This window comes from Morchella importuna (genome assembly GCF_003444635.1).
Source record: "Morchella importuna strain M04M26 chromosome Unknown Morimp01GS042, whole genome shotgun sequence".
Classification (NCBI taxonomy): domain Eukaryota; kingdom Fungi; phylum Ascomycota; class Pezizomycetes; order Pezizales; family Morchellaceae; genus Morchella; species Morchella importuna.
Window position 1 is genome coordinate 406497 of NW_025763439.1, and position 20316 is coordinate 426812.

The 20316-nt window shown below is 46.5% G+C and overlaps 3 protein-coding genes across 3 annotated transcripts; all 3 read right to left on the reverse strand.

Annotated features, from left to right (window-relative positions):
* Positions 1–943: 943 nt before the first annotated feature.
* LAJ45_10169 (uncharacterized protein) lies at positions 944–1852 on the reverse strand (the record flags this gene model as incomplete). The annotated part of the gene is made up of 3 exons (XM_046119698.1): positions 944–1065; positions 1118–1397; positions 1454–1852. 3 exons carry the CDS (start codon positions 1850–1852, stop codon positions 944–946), a joined length of 801 nt encoding a protein of 266 aa, XP_045967148.1.
* A 2180-nt stretch (positions 1853–4032) lies between these two features.
* Positions 4033–10396, reverse strand: LAJ45_10170 (uncharacterized protein; the record flags this gene model as incomplete). Its single annotated transcript, XM_046119699.1, has 5 exons — positions 4033–4048; positions 4109–4189; positions 4256–4257; positions 4325–10308; positions 10369–10396. The coding sequence occupies 5 exons, from the start codon at positions 10394–10396 to the stop codon at positions 4033–4035; spliced, it is 6111 nt and encodes a 2036-aa protein (XP_045967149.1).
* Positions 10397–10413: 17 nt separating this feature from the next.
* On the reverse strand, positions 10414–10921 carry LAJ45_10171 (uncharacterized protein; the record flags this gene model as incomplete). Its single annotated transcript, XM_046119700.1, has 5 exons — positions 10414–10445; positions 10497–10568; positions 10627–10695; positions 10745–10829; positions 10913–10921. 5 exons carry the CDS (start codon positions 10919–10921, stop codon positions 10414–10416), a joined length of 267 nt encoding a protein of 88 aa, XP_045967150.1.
* Positions 10922–20316: the final 9395 nt, after the last annotated feature.

Sequence of the window (20316 nt, forward strand, 5' to 3'; positions counted from 1 at the left end):
ATGTAAGCTTGGCTGTTGCTTGACTGTTTCTTGCCATACTTGGGATCGTCAAGATATTGCCTCCTCGCCAATCTTATTCCCGAGCAACTATTACCGGGTTACCGAATCGCGTTAACTAAGCTTATCCCGGCAACACACACCCGGGACTCATGCGGCCAAGAGGATGATCATCGCTCAGGTCGACCTCCAGAGTGCCGAATGCTGGAGAAGGAGTTGGGGGTCATGACCCGAGCCGCACACCTAGTCGTTAAAGCGGGATTTCCCGTTTCACTCATGAAGCAGATGGAGAGATTACTTAGCGATAACAATGTTAGTTAAGTACGGTGATGCTACCGTCGGAAAGAACAGAAAGGCCTGGGCACACCAAGTGGACACGGCTGCCAAAGGGGTAAATGACAGATAGGTCAGACCGAGGGACCAGATGTACAAGTTGTCACTCTCCTCTCTGTCTCGCTCCGGTACTGTTGAACTATCCTTCGTCTCAGAAGTTCCTCAAGTTCGGATGCGCTGCGGTATCCCATAGTCCGTCAAAGCAGCCACCCCCTATAATACAGGAATTGAATTTTATATGGGAGAACTCTTATGTAACAAGGGATATAACAGGATCTGTTAATAAAGTCACACACAACTTGCTTTTTCTGGAGGGGGACGGCAGTATTGTTTGACGGACTATGGGATAACGCTCACTTCCGAGTTTCATAGGTCTACTGAGATCCCACGCCAAGAGATAGGGTATCTCCAGTATCAGATAAAATCTATTAATGAGTGCAATCGCCGCTTTGGCACCGTTCTCGGGAAGCCGTTAGACGGCTGGGGATAAACGGCATGTTGGTAGTCATGATTAGATGTGGCTCTTATCAAGTTTTGGCTGATATACAGCACAAAAGATATATCATTTCCCTCCTCTAGGGTTATACGGCGTGGGGATGGACTTGGAGAAAGTTCAATCTGGGGTCGGTGGCCGGGGCGATGATACTGTGTTTAATCCGACCTTCATACCCGTATCACCTATAGTATCAATCGATCCCTCTAGCTTGCTCACGATCGCTAGAAGCGCCAGCAAACCTTCACAATTATTAGTAATGGTTAATAATCGTGGGAATGCTAGGACACTCACTCCCGCTTGCCGTCAAAAGATAACTCGCCACAGCAATAGCGGACTGTACGTCGCCGAGAATGCCCCATATAATCGCCGTTAGCACACTGCTAACCCAAGTAACAGCGCCGAGTATCATGATCTTTTCTTCATCCCCGCCCTGAACGAACTCAAGTCCGTAGCGCCGTGGGGGGCTGTTCTTAAGCGCGAAGACCCAGTTGACCCAGGTATCTGTTGTTTTGAGCTTTGGCGGGTTGTGGAATGCATATTCACAAAAACCGGATACTACCCTGAATACTACCTGCAATCAGCCGGCAAGCTCAATCCAAATACAATCTTGACTGTAGCGAGTTATACCTCTAGAAGTCCGATATACTTGAGACAACGGAGCGACAAATAACGCTGCCAGAACCGTCGCAGCTTATAGTCATACGCATGTCTAATGGCCATGAATAGGTCTTTAGCGCACGTATTACCTGCATTTGCCGGTAAGCTACGCTTGACAATAATATGATATTGCTGGGCCGAGTGGAGTCGATGCCCCGTGTAGATCGTCAGCAAGAGAAATCTGTTATAATTTTCCGTAGCGGCGGACGCATCGCTGGGCCCGGGGGGTATCTCAAATTCACCGGCGTGGCCGAGCGCTTGAGGGATTGGGTAGTCCGGGTCTGAGGAGCAGGCGGACTGAATAATAGGCACCGCGGGCATGGGCCCGAAAGACGACCTGAATTTGTTCGGGTGGGAGCTTTCTGCCATTTCGTGGGACGGGAGTTGGTGGTGTAGATATCCCGACTGAGGTGTGCCCGTGCTAGTCTAACCAGCTCTCCCACATCGGCTTGGCAACCGAGTGATGAGATATGCACTTTTTGAGGCTGAAAGTTGCATTCCGAACACGACCAGGTTTGTACTATGCGCTGTGCTTGACTTGTGCCTAACACTTAGATTCTGAGAGATTGCGTTGACGTGTTGAAATTAAGCCTATAAGGTTGGCAAAGAGTTCTGACAGCGGGAGTGCTAGGAACGAACATGTATTTTGTTATAATCACATAGTTATAACATGCTTCTCTCTTTTCTCACATGAGCTCTGCCACCCCCTCCTGATTCTATCTACACCTTCTAAGACAACTAAAACTGTGCTAAATATAAATACCCCCCTCCCCAGTTGAGCGCGATTGACATGACTTTCATCTCTAGCTGCAGACTGTGCAGATTCAATAATTGTCGGAACATGAATGATCACTTGGTTAATATTCAAAAATCAATTTGGTCATGTTCACTAAATAAATTTCATCCCTGTGCGCCAAAATGTAATATGCCCGTATGGATTAAAACAATTGATTAGAAAGGTCATTCATTACATGCTGCCCCACGTGGACCACAACGCTGCTAAGCGCTTGGCGTAAGGTTAGGGTTCAAACTAATCTGTAAAAGCTCTATTGCGTGTAGCCTGAAATCCTAACCCACATGGTAACCAGCCCACCCCACCAAAATTAAGATGTATATGGAGGGGGATCGAGGGGGCCGAAGGCCCATAAGTGTAGAAGGAGAGGGAATTAGAGGGAAAGGGAAAGAGAGCTGGAAGAAAGCTGGAAGGGAAGCAGTGAGAGGAGCTTGCAGAAGAGCTGGGAGGAGAGCTGGGGCCAACTCGGGATATCAAAAGTAATAACTTGCGGTCGCGAGGTGGATGGACCCCCTAGTAGCATATACGAGAATATGAAAGTATTTACAATTAGGTATTTAATCGATTGGTAGTTTGAGATATTATTATGACCACCTATAAAAGGACGGGGCTGTGTACTTGGCTCTTGCATTAAAATAGGTATACCTAATATTTATGCCACATCTTTGCTGAAGAAGTGACGTGCGCCAACCATTTTAGGTGTCCAAATAATGGATTACTGGGATGGAATAAAATGATCTTTTTGTACATATCTTTGCGCATCTCTCATATCAATTGCACCGTTTGGATATGTACTCCCTAGAGAACAATTTCGAAAAGATAATTTACCTGTCATATGGGGTAGCATTCGAGGGGATGATATATCCCTGTGGAGTAACCTGTGTATCCCTTCTATCAGGATAACTTTGAAAAGAATTGCCCTGAATAGGCGGTCATTCACCTTGCTGGACCCATGGAGTATCCCAAAACAATAGCATGACTTTTTAAAAAGTAGGGTTCCAGGGGTTCGAACCCAGGCCATCCTGAGTTCATACTCAGAGTCTTATCAACTATGCTATCGAGTTCTTGACAGATTTCATATTTCTTGACCTGACCAAGTAAGCTATCAGGGCAGTTACCTCTCACAGGAGATGATCATCCTTTCTAGCAGGCAGCCATCCTACTTTTGCTGCTATCGACTGTTCAATCCCTTTTGGGACAACGTTAAAATCAGAACAGATATATTATCCCCCCCAGAGGCCAATCACCTTTACTGGAGGATATCACCGGACTCTATCGGCATAGTCCGGTAGATGAACGGAGTTTCGCTAAACACAGCGATTTCTGCTCTTTCTTGCACTATTCATCGCTCCGGCAAGGGTCATTTACCGCCCCACATACAAAAGATTGTACCATAGGGTACTGTACTCCCGATCAAGAACAATGCACATGGCCGGAAACTATTAATGGACCGAAACCCGGAAATCAGATATCATTGTTAGAGTTTATAGATCCTATCCCTGGTCGCAAATACCTGAGGTACAGATTTAAGCATCTCGCTAATTAGAAAGCTAACCACCCGAGCCGATAGAATTAGGTGCAAGCCTTGGACACGAGTGGAAACAAACTACATTAGACCTAGGATGATAGATCAAAGAGTAACGAAAGAAAAGAAGCGTAGGCTAGTTTATCTTATTTACAATCGCGCACTCGTTATATCATCATAAATAACATGTCCTAATGTTCCCCTTCTCAAATAGACCATCCGACCGGCCATTTATCCATAACCAGCCCTATCACACAGAGATATTAGAGCTTTTCAATAAATAAGATACCATTCCGGAACAACATACCTTCTCAGATCACGGTTACTCGACTGAAGTGTGATCACTACTCGATCTAGGGCTATCGTTCTCAGTTGCACCATCCCCGCGCTATCGAAATATTAATAATTATCTCAGCATTCAATTTAAACTAAGAGGCGATAAGGAGTGGGGTACCTCTATAGAATGTGGTAGCACTGCGCCATCGGTTGAATTCGATGTTGAACTCGAATTTGAACTTGCGACTTGGCCGTTTGGTGCACCGGTCCCTGTATCGGTCGTCTGGGCTTGCATGCCCGTGCTCGAACCCGGCTCCTGAGAAATGTACGGCTCATTGCTTGGGCCTACGCCAGGAATACGACTTGATTCTGCGCGTTCAACTCTGTTGTTCTTCGGCACCGGAGGTTGGATTGTGCCAGGGACCACGTTCGGAGGTGTATTGGCCATTTTTTCTTTGGCTGTACTTCCGCCTGCACTCGGAGGTGGTACGGAGGTAGAGGTATTAGTCCTTCCACCTGCTACTACCGAAGCTCGCTTCGCTTTGTTACTTAAGTTGACACCCCCAGAAAGGCCAAGGTGACGAAGAATACGCCCCGATGAGGATTCCTTCGCCGGCGGTTTCGTCTTTCCATCCGGGGTCACCTGAGTATCCGATGCGGCTTGTGTACTTGATACTTGAGGCTCGCGCGATGGTGGCCGGCTACTCGATCCTTGCTGGGGATTTGTACTAGCGCCCTGGGCCTGCGCTGTAGTGGGTTCTGGTGCTGGGGTTTTGGCCTTTGCTTTGTTGGTGCCCCGAGAATGATCTTTGAGAAGTTTCTTGATATCCGGGGAGGTTTCGATAGATAATACCGTTTTGTCCACTTTGACTGATTCACATTCTAAGAGCAATTCTACGATATCTAGCTTTTGCAGCCGAACCGCGATCATGAGCGGTGTGTTGTGCTCAGAATTCTGGAAGTTTGTCTCAACCCCTTCGTTCTCCAATCGCAATAGCATTCGCACAAGCTCAACATCTCCGGAGGACACAGCAATCGAGACTGGGCGATCACCATAGGTGTCCGCGGCGTTGAGTTGATTTCCGATATCGGGTCTTTTCAGTAATGTTCCCACAGCAACATCCGCTTTAAGACGCACCACTTCGCATAACAGTAAAGGCGTTTCCGAGATATACTCTCCAAGCTTCTCGTCGTCAAATTCAAGGCGTTGGTCGTTGAGAAGGTAAATTATAATTTCTTGATTCTTGTTTTCCAAGGCGGTGGAGAAAGCTGTTCGCTGCTGTGTATCTTTGGCATTTATCTCAATGTCTTTTCTTGTCAAGAGCTTTTCAACAACAGTAGTAAGGCCACATCTTGCAGCCATGATCAATGGAGTTACATCGTGTTCATCTGCAGAGTTCTCTAGGCCTCGAGTGGAATTATGGCTCAAAATCATTTCCACCATCTCGTTAATCTTCTCTACCTTGACTCCGGCACCCACATCCCCCCCGCTAATATTGGAAGCCACTGCTGCCAGAAGGCAACTACCCTTCGTTTTGCTGAGAATCATGGGATTGATCCTTGGGTTCTCTAGTAATGCTTTGACCACCTCCACATGGCCTTCTGAACAGGCTAGGGTGAGAGGCGTCAGCCCCTGCATGTTGGCATGATTGATAAGAATATATTGACGTCCGAGTAATATCTCCACAATCAAAGTGAACCCAGCCTTCGCCGCAATCGATAGAGCAGTATTACCATTATCATCCTTAATATTTACCTTGAGACTATCCCTCGCCACCAGCCACTCAACAACTTCGACATGGCCCTCAGCTGCCGCCCTCAACAACGCTGGGACACCACCTTGGCTATCAATATTTTGGTTAATGTCCAGTTGATCTTTTGTGAGTAGATCACTGGTTACATCGTCGTGTCCTTCGCGTAGAGCATAATAAAGGGCAGCCTCTAAGTCAAATGAGGCTGTTAAGATCAATCCAATTATCTTTTCATCACCACTTTGTAGTGTTGCCTGCAAGATGGTCTTGCCGTCTGGCTCAGGCTGGTCCGCAAAAATAGGAGCACCCTTGTCCAAAAGCATCTTCACCACTCCGTCATGACCTCTCTCCACTGCTGCGTACAGTGCCGTTCTCATCTGACTGTTGGCACCATGATTAGGAGTAGTCGTACGGCTCTTTATTAGAATTTCGACTATATCCCCCCTCCCAGAACAGACTGCGGCGTGGAATGCGGTGCATCCAGATTCCCTGGCAGGCAGTTCATCAACAAGAGCATCATTTTTCAAAAGAAACTTCACGGTTTCGAAATGTCCTTTTTCTGCTGCACCCTGTAACGCGCTGCGACCTCCACAATCAGCTGGTGGAGCATTGATATTGGCTTTGTGACGCAGGAGCAATTCAATAACTGCATTGTGTCCCGCCTCAGCCGCTGCCTGTAATGGTGTTCGTCCGTAGGTAGAAGGAATTGTGTTAACATTTGCTTTGTTCTCGAGAAGTAAATCGACAATTTTGATATTTCCACGCGCAGAAGCCGCCTCAAGTGCTGTTATACCTCGAGTTGGGGCTGGTTCTCCATTGACGTTGGCGCCGTTGGCGATAAGAAATCGCACTATCTCTTCATGCCCTCCCTCTGTAGCTGCCTGTAATGCCGTGCGTCCAGACGTCTCTGCTGCTTCGGCATCAATTGCCGCTCCAGCTTCAAATAAGCTCTTCACAATATCGATATCACCTCCTCCCGCGGCCGCTTGGAGGGCTGTCCTTCCGTCCGCCGCCGCCGGATGGTCGGATTTCACGTCGAATCCCCCATTTCCTCGCCAAAATTCAAGGATCCTATTCACAACCCACGTATTCTTGAGCTCCGCCGCCATCTGAAGTGGTGTTCTGTATCCTTCTATGAGCAGAAGATCAACCGGAAAGCTTTTATCGCCAGTTTCCCCAGAGTCAAAGTTGCTCGTCACGCTCGCTTCTGCCATATATTTGATGGAATCAGGATTGGAGGCGTATTTACCAAAGGCTCGTGATGTGAACATGTATGATAGTTTCTGACGGGCTTCAATCAACACCTTAGATGCTGTAAGGTGAGACAAGGTGTCAACGAAAACCTTTGGCAGTTGAGTAGTGTCGATATTCTGCGGGGAGGTACTCGGCGATTGAAGCATCCCAACCGTTCCAACCGTCCTACCACCCCTCGCATGAATCCACACAAACCTACTCAGTAAGTCGGGGTCCTTGAAAGTTTCTGCGTCCTCATCCCTAATCTTCTCTAAAACCTCCTCAGACGATATATCAGAATTGAGTGATCGTATTGTACTTGATAGTAACTCATGCAACTCCTGAATATCATAACCTGCCTTAATCCGATAACGGGTAAGACAGAGAACCATGAGCTCGAGACTAATAGACGAGAGAGGTCGCCTCGGTGAGATTAGCTTGCATCTCAAATACAAGCCACTCCACATGGGCTCCAGATCCTGTAGAACCACGTCTCTTCCCACCCTCACACAATCGGATATGAAGTTTTCCCTCAAAACACGAAGGCGCTGGTATAGCTGTTCCTCGACGGCATTTCTCTCATTTTGCGAAAGACCTAAGGATCCCAGGGCAGTATTGAGATAGATATCAATGTCCAAAGAAGGCCTCCATTCACCCGCCTTAGAGTTATTCAACGACATTCTCTGAGCATCTTCAAAGTCCTTCCGCGGCGGTGGCGGCTTTTGAACTTTTTGGAAAGCAGGGATAATACAACAATAGGCCTCCTCGATGGTGCCTAGATCATAATCCTTGAAAATAGCCGCAATTGATGCCAGGTTGGTATTCATCAGCTTGAAGTCTGGAAGGCGAGCTGTAGTCCGCGCTTGTGCCGCTATCTCGCCATGCAACATAGATTCTTCAAGGCGCTTTGTCGTTTCCCCCCCAACCATCTGGACATCCTTCGCCAGGCGATGCACAAACATAAAATAAAGTTGGTGTGTACAAATGACCTCTAATGTGCGATCGGTCTCAACATAAAGCGATTCATCGTCCTCTCTGGTTGGCCACCCAAAATGTCGCATTGTGTTATCCGAGCGCTTGGTACTCTTATGCGGTGTGGTACGGCGTATCCAAACTCTATGTTCTCTCCGGAATGCATCTGTAGCAGGCCCGATATGCCAAATGTTCTTGAGTGCCTTGTCACCATTTTCTTCCATATTTCTATTTTCTTCTATGAGGGATGATAACCAGAGGCCAAGCACTGCCTCCAACATACACTCATCAACCTTCCAATCAGAACAACCATCAAGCTCGTTTGTCTGTCTAGTCAAATTGATTTCGATCCATTTATGTACTCCGACCGCGGGAGAGCTACCCTTATTCTTCACAATGACAGGTACCTGCCAAGAAAATGAGGACCTCGACCTTTTGAGCCTCTCTTCCTTAAGGGTCATCTTCGAATACACATCGTTCATCGTCATCTCGATCGCAGTCTTCAGTGTCTTCACACTCTTCCGGAGATCAATGTTCCATTCAACAGATAGCTCCGCTAGACGGGAACGTACTTCGAGAGCCTTCTGCGCCGTATACTTCAAGGTGGGTCCAGTCCCCTCATCTCTTTGAATACCGCGTGAATAGTCTGATGCGGATATGAACTCCGTGCGCGCTGGTAATATTGCTGTTGGTGGTCGTGATTCGTGCTGTTGAGATCCTACAGGAGTTACTGTTGCTGGCTGTAACCCAGGTTTTAGAACAGGTACCGGAGGAACTCCTGTTGCTGGCCGCGACCCAGACTGTCGAGAGGTTGCAGGAACTCCCGTGGCTAAAAGTGACCCAGGTTGTGCGGATGCTGCAGGAGCTGCTGTTACTGGTCTTGTTCCAGGCTGCTGAGATGCTACAGGGATTGCGCTAGTGTCCACTTTCCAGTCGGAAATACCCCCAAGATACTTTGCAAGCCAATCCAATTCAAAGCCTTCGACCAATTGAGGGTTTTCGATTATGTTCTCTTTATTGCGCTTGAAATGGGCAGAGCAGCGGAAAACGGTCACGAGCAAGATGGCGGCAATCTGCACCACAGTGATAGAAGAGTGAGCTGCTCTCAAGCCGACGAGTTGGGCGATAAATCCTAGTAGCGTAAATAAAACGGCCACAATGACCAGTCCCCTTCGGGGCTTTCCATCACCCTGACGATAGGACGAGATTATGTCCTCATTGGAGGTTTGAGCAAAAGCATCGAACTCTTGGTCACCTACTTTCTGCCCCCCTTGCTGGAGCCATAACACAAACGTATCCGTATTTGTGTCCAGTTTGGGAGCCCAGGTTTTCTCCCCAGTGCTACTTTCAACAACGTGAGCACACAGAAGGATTCCCACGCTCAGAAAAACGGTTCCGGCGCAGAGAACAGGAAAAGCGTAGAAGGAAATATCTAAATCGTTCTTTGGGAAACGTAAAACATATTGTGAGACTGCAGCAAATGCCAAAACTGCACCTTGCGCGATGAAGCCCACAATGATGAAAAATACCAAGGTCGGGCGAGATACTGACTTCACACTGAGATTAAGCGAGACGTTTGGAGGGTTTCGATCTATCATCGCGTTCTGTGTTCGTTCCTTGGTGCTCCTGGGCACCCACTCTTTCCCTGATGCTTGCTTCTCGGAGTTCACTTGATGGTCAGGTAAATCACTCAGCGGATTGTCTGAGTGCTTTTGCGTATAATGACGGTTCCTACTATACATATCTCGGAAGTTGTAGAGACCACGAGATTTATCCGGATCTTCCACCTTCTTAGGAACCCAGATAAGCTGAAGAAGAGCAGGAGTCCCAATTACACGAACGACACCATCCCCACTCCAGAGCTCACACGTATCGCTCGAGGTGGAAGACATCAAATCTGTCTCCACTTCACCGCGTGTCTCCCTGCCCCTTCCAATAAGCGATTTCAACGGTCCTGTACCGGATACCCTGATTGCGGAAACCAATATTGTGATAATTCCGAGTGGTGCAAGAGCAAGTAGTATATTGTCGATCCAAGAGAGTGACTCGCTCATGTATTGAGTTGTTACCTGTTCTCCGAACAGCGCGAGGAATGGTGCCAGATCGCTCCCGAGGTTATTGGCAAAGTTATCCCACCCGTCTCTCGGGACACAATCTGGAGTGGTACATAGGGCATGTACGTGCAGAGGTAGAATAAGAATTATCACTAAAAGCGACATTCCCAGGTGGCCGTGGTGTGTAGAACGTCCGGTAAAGGACTGCCGGTTCCACTCCGCTATTGGGGATGGTGATCAGCTCTAGACACAAACCATGAAATCACGGTAGATATTCATACCTTCATCATAGAATCCGGTCCCATGCATGGCGTCCGAAACCAAATTTATTCCCGTCCTCCTTTGGGGTTGTGTTTTACTAGATATCATGTTAACATTAACGCCCTTGACTGTTTGGACAAAAGCATACATTTGTGTTTGTCGAAGATTGGTGAATGTGTAGGATGACCGCTGATTGCAGGCTCTGTTTGTGGTCCTAGTTCTTTCTTTGTCAATATGCCGCTTATATGAGGCTAGAAAGGCAGGCACTTCTCATATACCTTTACCCACGGGCGACAGGCGGTGATGGAAGGCGAAAACCTCTGCACTGGTGGTCTCCTCGTTTGGCTCTAGTCCAAGTTAGAAATTATTAAATTTAAAAAAGCGTATCTCTACTACCCGCAATGTAATGTTCAGTAGCGTTGATTCTATGTTTCAGGTCACACCCAGGAGCTGTTTTGCTATCGATGGGGGTGGGTGGAATCTATATGTACTCAACGGATGTTCGATAAAAAAAAGCAATGTTCGTAGCATGATGGTAGCTTCGGATATCTCTTGTCTTAGAACCGAGCACATTGAGTTTAAGTTTTAACACTGGCAACCTCCTGCTAATATCTAGGCATATTCCCAAAGGGGCTATCTCGCTGTTGTACGTCCAGTTAAACTGTATCTGCGAACGATCCAATGTCAACGTTCTATGAGGAATCGTCAAATATCATAAAGAATTACTGCGAGGCTGTAAGCCGGTGGGGGCGGTACCGTATGTGCTTCTGATTTTCACCCACTTATGTGTTTATCCAATCCCCACAAAGACGGGGTACTCCTGACGTACGGAAGATAGAGTAGTAGCCACTAAATTCATATCGCCGAATCTAATGCATGTTTACTCTAACCATGCTCTTCTTCTGCCCTACACAAAGTCGCAAGTCGATTATGTGAAGCCAACTGCGATATTTAAAGCCTATCATCTCGCCTCTATGCTCCATCTCTGCTAAGTAAGCTTTTACGTGGCATAGATGAGTAGATGCTAATGTAATATACAATACAATATGCGCAGTGCGCAATACAGGTCATATTAGTTCTCATGTGTGAGTAAAGTATTTATTGTTGCATGACCCCGAGATCAGCTATTGATGCTCCGATCTACATGCTCGTAGAGGTTCCTGCGGCATGGACCAACCAAACTGGATATAGTTGGATGCAGACTTACTAAGAGACTAAGGCAAAACACCCACTCAGACCGCGCCGCACCAATTGAGGCTCGGTTACATAAATGATTTCAATTTGTTAACGAAACCCCGAGTTCAGAGCTTTCCTCTTTACTAGAAAATCGAGAGGTGTTGGGCAGGGCATCGACTAGGTAGGCGGGTTTCATTTGTTCAAGGGTCCATGGGCCACAGTGAGGGGTAGCTATAAGGCCATTGTCTAAGACATTTAGTGCCTCTACAATTGGGGCTGGTCGATAAAAGATAGCATCGCTCGGTATGCTATGATAGGTAGTGCAAGAATTATATTCTTCCCTGTAACCGAGAGCAGACCAATCTGAGATTTTTATTTAGGCGTCATCCGAGGGTTTCGGCATATGCAAGGTTGATCGGGATCGATGAGAGTCTTTTAGGCACCCGCCTTAAACCTGTAGCGAGTTAAACCAAAGGTTTCCACGACTCGGACTCTATAGGTGGAGGGCCGAATTGGCGAACAACTCTGAATGGTACATATCATTAACTGCACTAGAAAGTGTAGTTTTCTCCAGACACATGCAGGCTGAATAGACATTTCGGCCTCTTCTCCATCGATTTCCCCTTCGCGATTGTAGGTAGAGTACGGTCTGCTGATGTTCTCTTATCGCTCACCCCACCACCGAGGATAGTTTAGGCGAGTCCATATTTCCTGCCTCGTGCACAAAATCGCATCCCATTGTACAAGGCTCTGGCATTAAGTGAGCGAACTACATGGGGTGTTGAAAGGTGAGGATCCGTTCACTCACTTAATGCCAGAGGTGCGTAGATAGGCGAAGAACTATCCCTTTGCCACCATTTAGATCCTGGTCCTGCGTAACCAGGTTTTCCTCATTTGTTGCGCTCGGTGCTATTCCATTAAATATTTCAAGGCTCGGTAAAGAGAGGAGACTAGACACGTATTCTCCTTCTTGGTCTATGGTATATCTACGCATAAAATTTAAACCTAGTGGTAATGGGTGGCTATCTCAGGCCAATAGAGAGTAGATAATTAGACCTTACAAGAGAAGTTCATTACAGTTGTGGTTCAGTAAGGGCCTATTATAGAGTAGAAACCGAGATACAATAATTCAATACGAACATACCAACTAACGATATAAGAGTTGGTCTCTACGTCAGACTTTGCAAGGAATGCAATGGGTATATATATACGCTTATTTCCCCCGTGTATACTCGCGACCCAAGTACCCAAAATACAGCTTCAAGGTTTTGGTATATTTTTGATTTCTATTCTAATGAAAATTGTAGATGAGGGCGTGCATCGTCGGGCGCTTGTTACCTACTACGATTACTTCTTACATACACACTTGTTGAATTGCATCTATCTGCGGCTTCTGTAGATCCGTTGAGGTAAGTATTTCCCCTTACGAATCTCAATTTATAAGCACAATATTGGGCCTCTAGCTGTGGACGCTCCCATGCCTTAGCGCCATCAATCCGCGAAAGACGTTACATGACCTGATAAGATATTAAATAACGTGGCTTTAGTGAATTCAATACATTACAGTCATATTCAGCACTATGTGGAATATGTGATTCATGGCCAAAGCCTAAAGTGTGAATAAAAGCCAATTGATGATAACGCACGGTTCATCCTGGTCAACTTATGTAAGTCCTTTGCAGACCTTGAGATCTCAACCTGGAGCTCTCTTACCTGGAGCTCTCTTACGCTTCAATAATTGATTCGACTGCACTAACTAATAGAATATTATCTTTCCTAAATTCCTCGCGGACCTTGTCAACCACCCTTTCTCACTTGCTAATACAACACTAGGAACTTAACCACTGTCGTCACGAATGGAATGGTATATTCTAAGTCTTACCGATTTAGATGATTAAGTTATCGGTAGCGAGGTGTTCATGTATTTGCTTCACCTAAGCATTAATATTGTTCCTCCTTTAGAGATTCTTCCTCTCGTAGTGATCAAATGCACCAGCATTACAAGACAGACTATAACATTGATATTAGATTTCTATCTGTGGGAGCCAAAGGCGTTTAGAATTGCCATGACTGTAAGGTTGCATGCAATTAATGAATTAAACCAAAAGAAAATCCGTTTAGGCATTTTGGCTAATTGTTGAAACCCTAACCCTGAGAGTCTTGGTTTCAGAATGTGAGTGGCATCAACGGTAGTTTGATCAAACCAGAGGTAACGCTCGAAGTAAAGCGGAGAGATCCTGGTGGCCAAAGAAGGGTCACAATTTCGAGCTATGAAATGAGACGAGTTGAAGGGCTAAAGATCTTGATGTGAGTAAAGTGGGACGAATTGGTGCTAGATCTACCAAAATATCTCAATTTTGAACATGTCATATTGAAGTTTGTTATTCTTGCCCCACCCAGATTTCCAACCATCCTTTTGGCGGGTGCAAAGGTACAGAGATGGATCATTATCATCATCACCATCATTATTGATCGATCTAGGAAACGTGTAGAGAGTAGAAAGGACATGTATGTGCACCGGCAGCTGAGCATGAGGCTGAGAAATTAAGAGGCATTAGCACTAGCACTTTGTTCAGCTACAAAGAGAGAGTAGCTACAATTGTAATACAAGCAAAGCTACGCCTCCGATCCCTCTAGAATACATAAACCATCAACGAATCAAGAATTAGGGCTGGATCACCTTTCGTCGGCCAACCATAGTAATGTTTTCTTCTCTCTCTATCTTTTAGCCGTTTTGGCCCCAAGCGTCACTTGCTTCTAAAGGCTTCGAAGCTTGCGGAGGTCCTTGCATGACTGCCAAGAAATGTGAGACTCAACCAGAACCCGCCAAGACCCAGCTACAGATGGTTAATGTTTGGCAGCGTCAACTAGAGACGAGAGTTTGACTTGGCTCCCAACAACACCAAGTCAAGCTATCTAATCCGATAAACAGTGTATAAAGGTATTATGATTAATTTCGTATGTCCCCCATCATCAAGGATGACAAAGGTTACTAATATACAATGACTAAAAATACGTGTCTTCAAGAGAAGGACACAATTCTGTTCCCTGACAGCCTCATTACCTTGGTGTTGGCATGTATATATATGGACACGTCTATTCATCGTGAAATTTATAAGAAATATGCCAAGACTGTCGATGGGGTCTTTAGGGTGGAATGTCACATACACGGAAGGATAATATATTCGACCCAGGCGACGAAAAAAAAACTTCCGATCCCTCTTGATCTCAATTTGAGAGCCAGCATTTACCAGAGCCACAAGTCGTACGTACTCAATATCTTGGATCATCTAATACCGATAGGTTCTGGCAGAACGTGGAGCAAAATCTGAACCGCACCGCTACTCGACCCAAGTCCAAATCTATTAAACCCGAGTCCATCACTGTTTCATTGGGAGGCCGTACCACAAGTCTGCTTGGGTATAGTGATTGCGGAGTAGGTTCTGAAACTTCCTCTGCGCTTGGTGCAGAGATATAGCCATCGCTTGCAACCTTAGGCAACTGGAGGGATTTAGATGACTCTCCCCGCCGCGCCGAGCGTACTGAGACCATGGCTCCCCAACATCGTGACCTAGACAGAGACGCTCCGATAACGTCGCACCGTCTTCGCTGGGTGCTACCAGCGTTATTTAATTAGAATCGGTTTCTGATTCGTGCCCATTGACCTCACATATTGTCGAATTATAATTATATCGGATCTTCCCCAACCATCAAACCAGGCTGTGTATCCGAGACATGGGGAAACTCGCTCCCATGTATTAGCTGGTTTCTCTATATGCGATACACAAAGACTTACAGGTAAAAGATGTCTACACATTTTCCTAATTATATCTTACATGATAATATCCTCCTCCGTTTATACATTATATTAACAGAATATAGCGTAGAATGAATAAAACAAGACCGTATTGATTTCTTTGATTCTTCCAGCCCAACTGAGAAAGAGAAAGACTACTACTAAATTATATTTCCCTTACAGCAGGTGTAACTCAATGAGCGGCAGAAAGCTTCGGAGGATATCAAGCAACTTGTGATGATGCGAGCTGAATACATTATAACAGTATTTTATTACCTTTGAAAACATGAGATAAGCCCCCATCCCTAAAAACCCTCCAATTGTCTTCTCCGGCGCTAGCTCCACATCACGGCGACTTCAAGCATTACAATGCCAAGTCAGGGTTAAGGTCGAGGGTAAGGGTTAATCACCTACCGACAAAATAATTTTTTTCGGAACCGCGCATCTCGCCTATACGGGTGTCCAGTCTTAATAAGGATACCTTAAAACGTCTTACTAGATGGTAGGTTGGAGCTCGGAACGTCGCGGTCATTAGGATGGACTGCCTATATACAGGCACAACCAGCCTACTCGTAGCTTTATAGCGTTTCCGAACACGACCAATATTGCATGACATACGAAAAAGCGCCAAATCCACCTTTTTGTATGTCATGCAATATTGGTCGTGTTCGGAAACAATGTCGGGTCGGACACTATTCAGGCTGCAGATCTAGGGTGATACTAGCTATAGCCGGGGATGGCATGTAGCAGAGGGCCGGGTATGGGATCTTTGGAGAAAGTTTAGGGTTCGAGGTGGTCGGCTGGGAGCCGAACTAGTTATATTTATGTCATAATATTAGGATGATATACCATCTTGATCAGCTAGCCCATCCAATTAGATCTACTATTGTTTGCTAATTTCATCCCCAAATGCGGGTAACATAGGTCAGCGCGTATCAATGGAAGTTTACCATTTCGAAATTGTACCCTAGGGAAGACCCCTGTCGGCTGGAAATTTAGCATCCACCTACTGCTTCTTCGCAGCGGCGTTCATGAGGTCTACCAAATCACCCCCGCAATGCATGTCCGTTAAGCCGAGTTGCCCCCGCCGAATACTCGAACTACTGTTACCGGACCGGACGCTAAATAGCAGCCTTCCAGATCCCGTCGCATCCTGCGCAAAGAGATCCCGACCCTGCCCCTTGTCAGGCGAAAGCCACCTCCCAGCAGGTTTGAACAGACTCTACTTCCCTGGCAGCGCTATAGCCCCGCTAAACGTTAGCGTACCGACCATCGACCGCGACGCGCGGTAACTAACTAAGCGATACCGCCAGCAGCGCCGTACCAAACAAGCGTGTCCACGTACCACAGCTGTAGCGCGGGGTCACGACCAGGGGTGACGAGCAGCAACGAAAGAGGCGTCGGAACCAGCGAAGAAGAGTGAAGCGGTGACGGGTGGACTAGCTGGACTACTGGACCGCGAGGATAGGACGAGGAGGAGAGGGAGGAGGGAGCCCTAGTCGACGCTAGTAGAAGCTGGACGCGGCAGTCAGTGATCAGTTGTACCCCACGCGCCCCACCCAGCCGGGGACGAACAAAGCGCTAGCCAGAGCTGATAGTGCGCACGACTGCGATAGCCACTGGGGTTGGTCGAGGGTGAACGGATTGATGACGGATCTGGGGGTGACTGCGCGACAGAGAAAGCGATCGCAGAAGCGGAGAACAGAGCCTCATCACACCTTCGGCTTGGCACGGCTACTCCCGTGAGGCTCTGCAAACGCGGGGTTGGCGACGTGATCGACAGGGCCTGCATCCCTGTCGGCGTTAGCGTGTGAGGATAAGCTTAAATAAATCTCATCTTCTCCGCCGCCGCTAGCGGGGATGGGGTGTGTGTTCGTTTTGGCAGATCGATATCTGCTGCGCGCTTACTATGTACATGTATATCGCTAAAGAGACCCTTAGCGGAACATATGGGATATTGTCGTCCCTCCGGCAACACAACCTTTGTCGATCAATCCATCGTTTGACTTTGCTTGGATTGGCCCTGCCCGCTCTGAGGGTGTTGGTGTAGTCGTGGGATTTGTGTCCATACCACAGCTGGTGGTGGCAGTTGAAGTCTCCCATTACCAGGCAGTTTTGGATTGTGGTTATAGTTCTGGAGATGTTCGCGAAGTGTGTGCTTCTCCCTCATCAGCAAAAAACGGGGTCTCGTCTTGGGGCACCTGGGCGCCCCAGATACCCCAGATGCCCCAGATGCCCCAAGACCTTTGCTTACCTGTAGACCGACGCCTGGGCGCCCCGCTACGAGAGCCCTTCGTCTCTTTGGCAACCAACGTTGTCGCGACAGGACTAGACGCAAAGTCGCCTCCTGGTGTCTAACGCCGTCTCCACACTAGTATCTTTGGTCCGGTTAACGGCTTTCACTAGCAGCTTTTGCTAGCAGAATGAGATCACTCGGCAAAAGGTACATCGACTAGGACATGGTTTCCGCGCGACTGTCACATATATTCGTCTATCTGTCTAATTCTCTATGTACATGTTTGCTAGCGCCCTACCTACCTCTGCGCCGCCTACCTGCCTGCCTGCCTACCCCCGCACCTGCCTGCCTACCTACCTCCCTCTGCACCTGCCTGCTTACCTACCTACCTACCTATTAGGAGCTTAATTGACGTTGATATTGTGCATCGTCAGTAGTCGATTTGACAGTAGATTTGAGCGTAGATTTGAGCGTAGATTTGATGCTGATTTAGGTGTCGACATGGTGCAACTAGTCGACGTTTTGGTGTCGTTTTGGGCGTCGATTTGCTGCTAATTTGATGCAATTACCTGATGGTGGCGGCCCCACAAACACTGGTTGAAAACGGGGTCGCGAGTAGTGAATTTTTGCAAAGGTCGAAAGTTATGAAATATTTGGGGATAGAAAGGTGGTCCTGGGGCTGCTGATCCCGAATATGCTATTTTCCTGTCTTATATCTTTGTGGTTGGGTCGCAAATTTCAAAAAGTCGTTCTATCGCTGGTGTCTCTCTAGTAAACCTTTGCTTACACACGACCTCAGCACGCCATACTCTCACCGTCTGAGGACACCTAGTTGATGAAAATCTGCTCTACCAGGTTAAGCCAGATAACTTGTAGTCGATTGCGGTCTGTCCATTCGCACCTGGCCACAGCGGGGATGCTGTAGGGATATTGGCCGAACATGTGTTGAAACACGTTACAACATACAAAAACGACGTAGTGGTAAGGAGGAGGCAGGCACACATGTTTATTTCGGGGTACTATAAATTAAATGATTAAACTTACTTTATGAGGTTTTCTCTCTCCTCCTCCTGCTTTGTCCGGGAAAAATAGCGGAAGGAACAGAAATCTCATGAACTAATCAATAATCACAAAACAGACGCTGACAACCAAACAAACAAGGATCTTTTTTTTTTTTGTTTAATTCATTAATTGCATGCAACCTTACCGTTATGGCAATAACCCCTGAACTACCCGTTCTCTTCCACCTCCTCTCGCGTGTACCTAACATAGGAAATAGAAAACGCTAGTAAATCCTCTTTTGTCCTATTCCTCATTTTCAGCGCCTTTCAGCGTTCCCCATCCGTACCCTAGTTCTCTCCTCCCTTCTTCCGCGCTTTCATCTTGTCCACTTCTCTCGTATCTCCATCTTGTGAACTGTTAACAAATAAGGATCAAATGCTCTAGTAGGAGTGGAAATGCATCAATTTTAACGTTTCTCATACAAGAACTTGCGAGATACACATTATTTGATGCAATAACCGCATTACTTTGTGTTAAAGGCATTCCTGTCCCATTACCGACACTTTACCGACACCTTTACTGATGAATTTACCTGTTAAAGGCAAGATACGACTTTACTGACGACATTCACCGTTACATGCATGTTAAAGGCATGTTAAAGGCAATAAAATGACTGTTTCCGGGGTTTCCTGTTTTCCGCCCGAAAATCAATGTTTTCCAATGAAGCCTCTCCTCTAGATCTTGAGATAGTTGAGTACTCAAACAAAATATTTCGGTGGGTTATCGAATGGTATCTGGCATCAATAGGCTTGTAACAGTTGGGAAATAAAATTTCATTTTGATGTATCTATTGTTTGGCATATACATGTAGGCAATTCTGGCTTGATGCACCTGGTATAATAGTAGGATACTCTATGATGATTCATTTCATCGGTGGTGGCCTTGGTCAATCATGTGAAGCATCACCGGTGGCCAAAACTCAACCCCCATGTGTATACGCTCAAAAACGGGTGACAGGAGCGTGACATGTAAAGGCATCAGTAAAGTCGTCTGTAAAATCGTCTGTATAATCGTCCGATTTCCCTTAAAACGACTTTCCCTCTGCCAAAATATTGACATTACCCACCCAAATCCAAGCTCGAAAAACGACTTTACCGACGACTTTACTGAATATTCTAGGTACACATTTCCACTCCCCCTAGAGATGAGGCTTGGCTGGAAATATCCTTTCTTTTCCACCACACAGGGGCAGGAGTTTGTCAGAGCTTTGTGCTGTGCTTGCTAGCTTGGTGGTCTGCTTTTTCGGGTGTTGTTTTGGTGTTTTGGGTAGACAATCCTTACGGCATAATTCTTTTGGTCTACGGAGCTTAATGTATCCGATTCCGGAGTGCAGTAATGAGCAGAACTTCTAAGGTGAAGTCGTACCATTTTTCATTTTTGAGGTTATTTACCGGAATATGACCCAGAAAAGTTACCCTTCCACTGTGTAGGGGTAGAGTAAATTTTAACTAGGGCATTGATATATCTGTGATTGGGATGAAAGGAACGCTAATGATGAGAGTTTCAGATACTAATCTCCTAACTTGGTCGACTGTTTCTTGCAGCAGAATATTGATTATTATTAAATACTATCATTAACTAGCCGTCCTTGACGCGTCTAATCTACAACAAAACACCTTAACAATTCAGAAAGATTCATCATAATTCAACTCCCTCTAAATTCCGTCGTTACAAAATCTCCAGTGCCCAGCTGAAGAA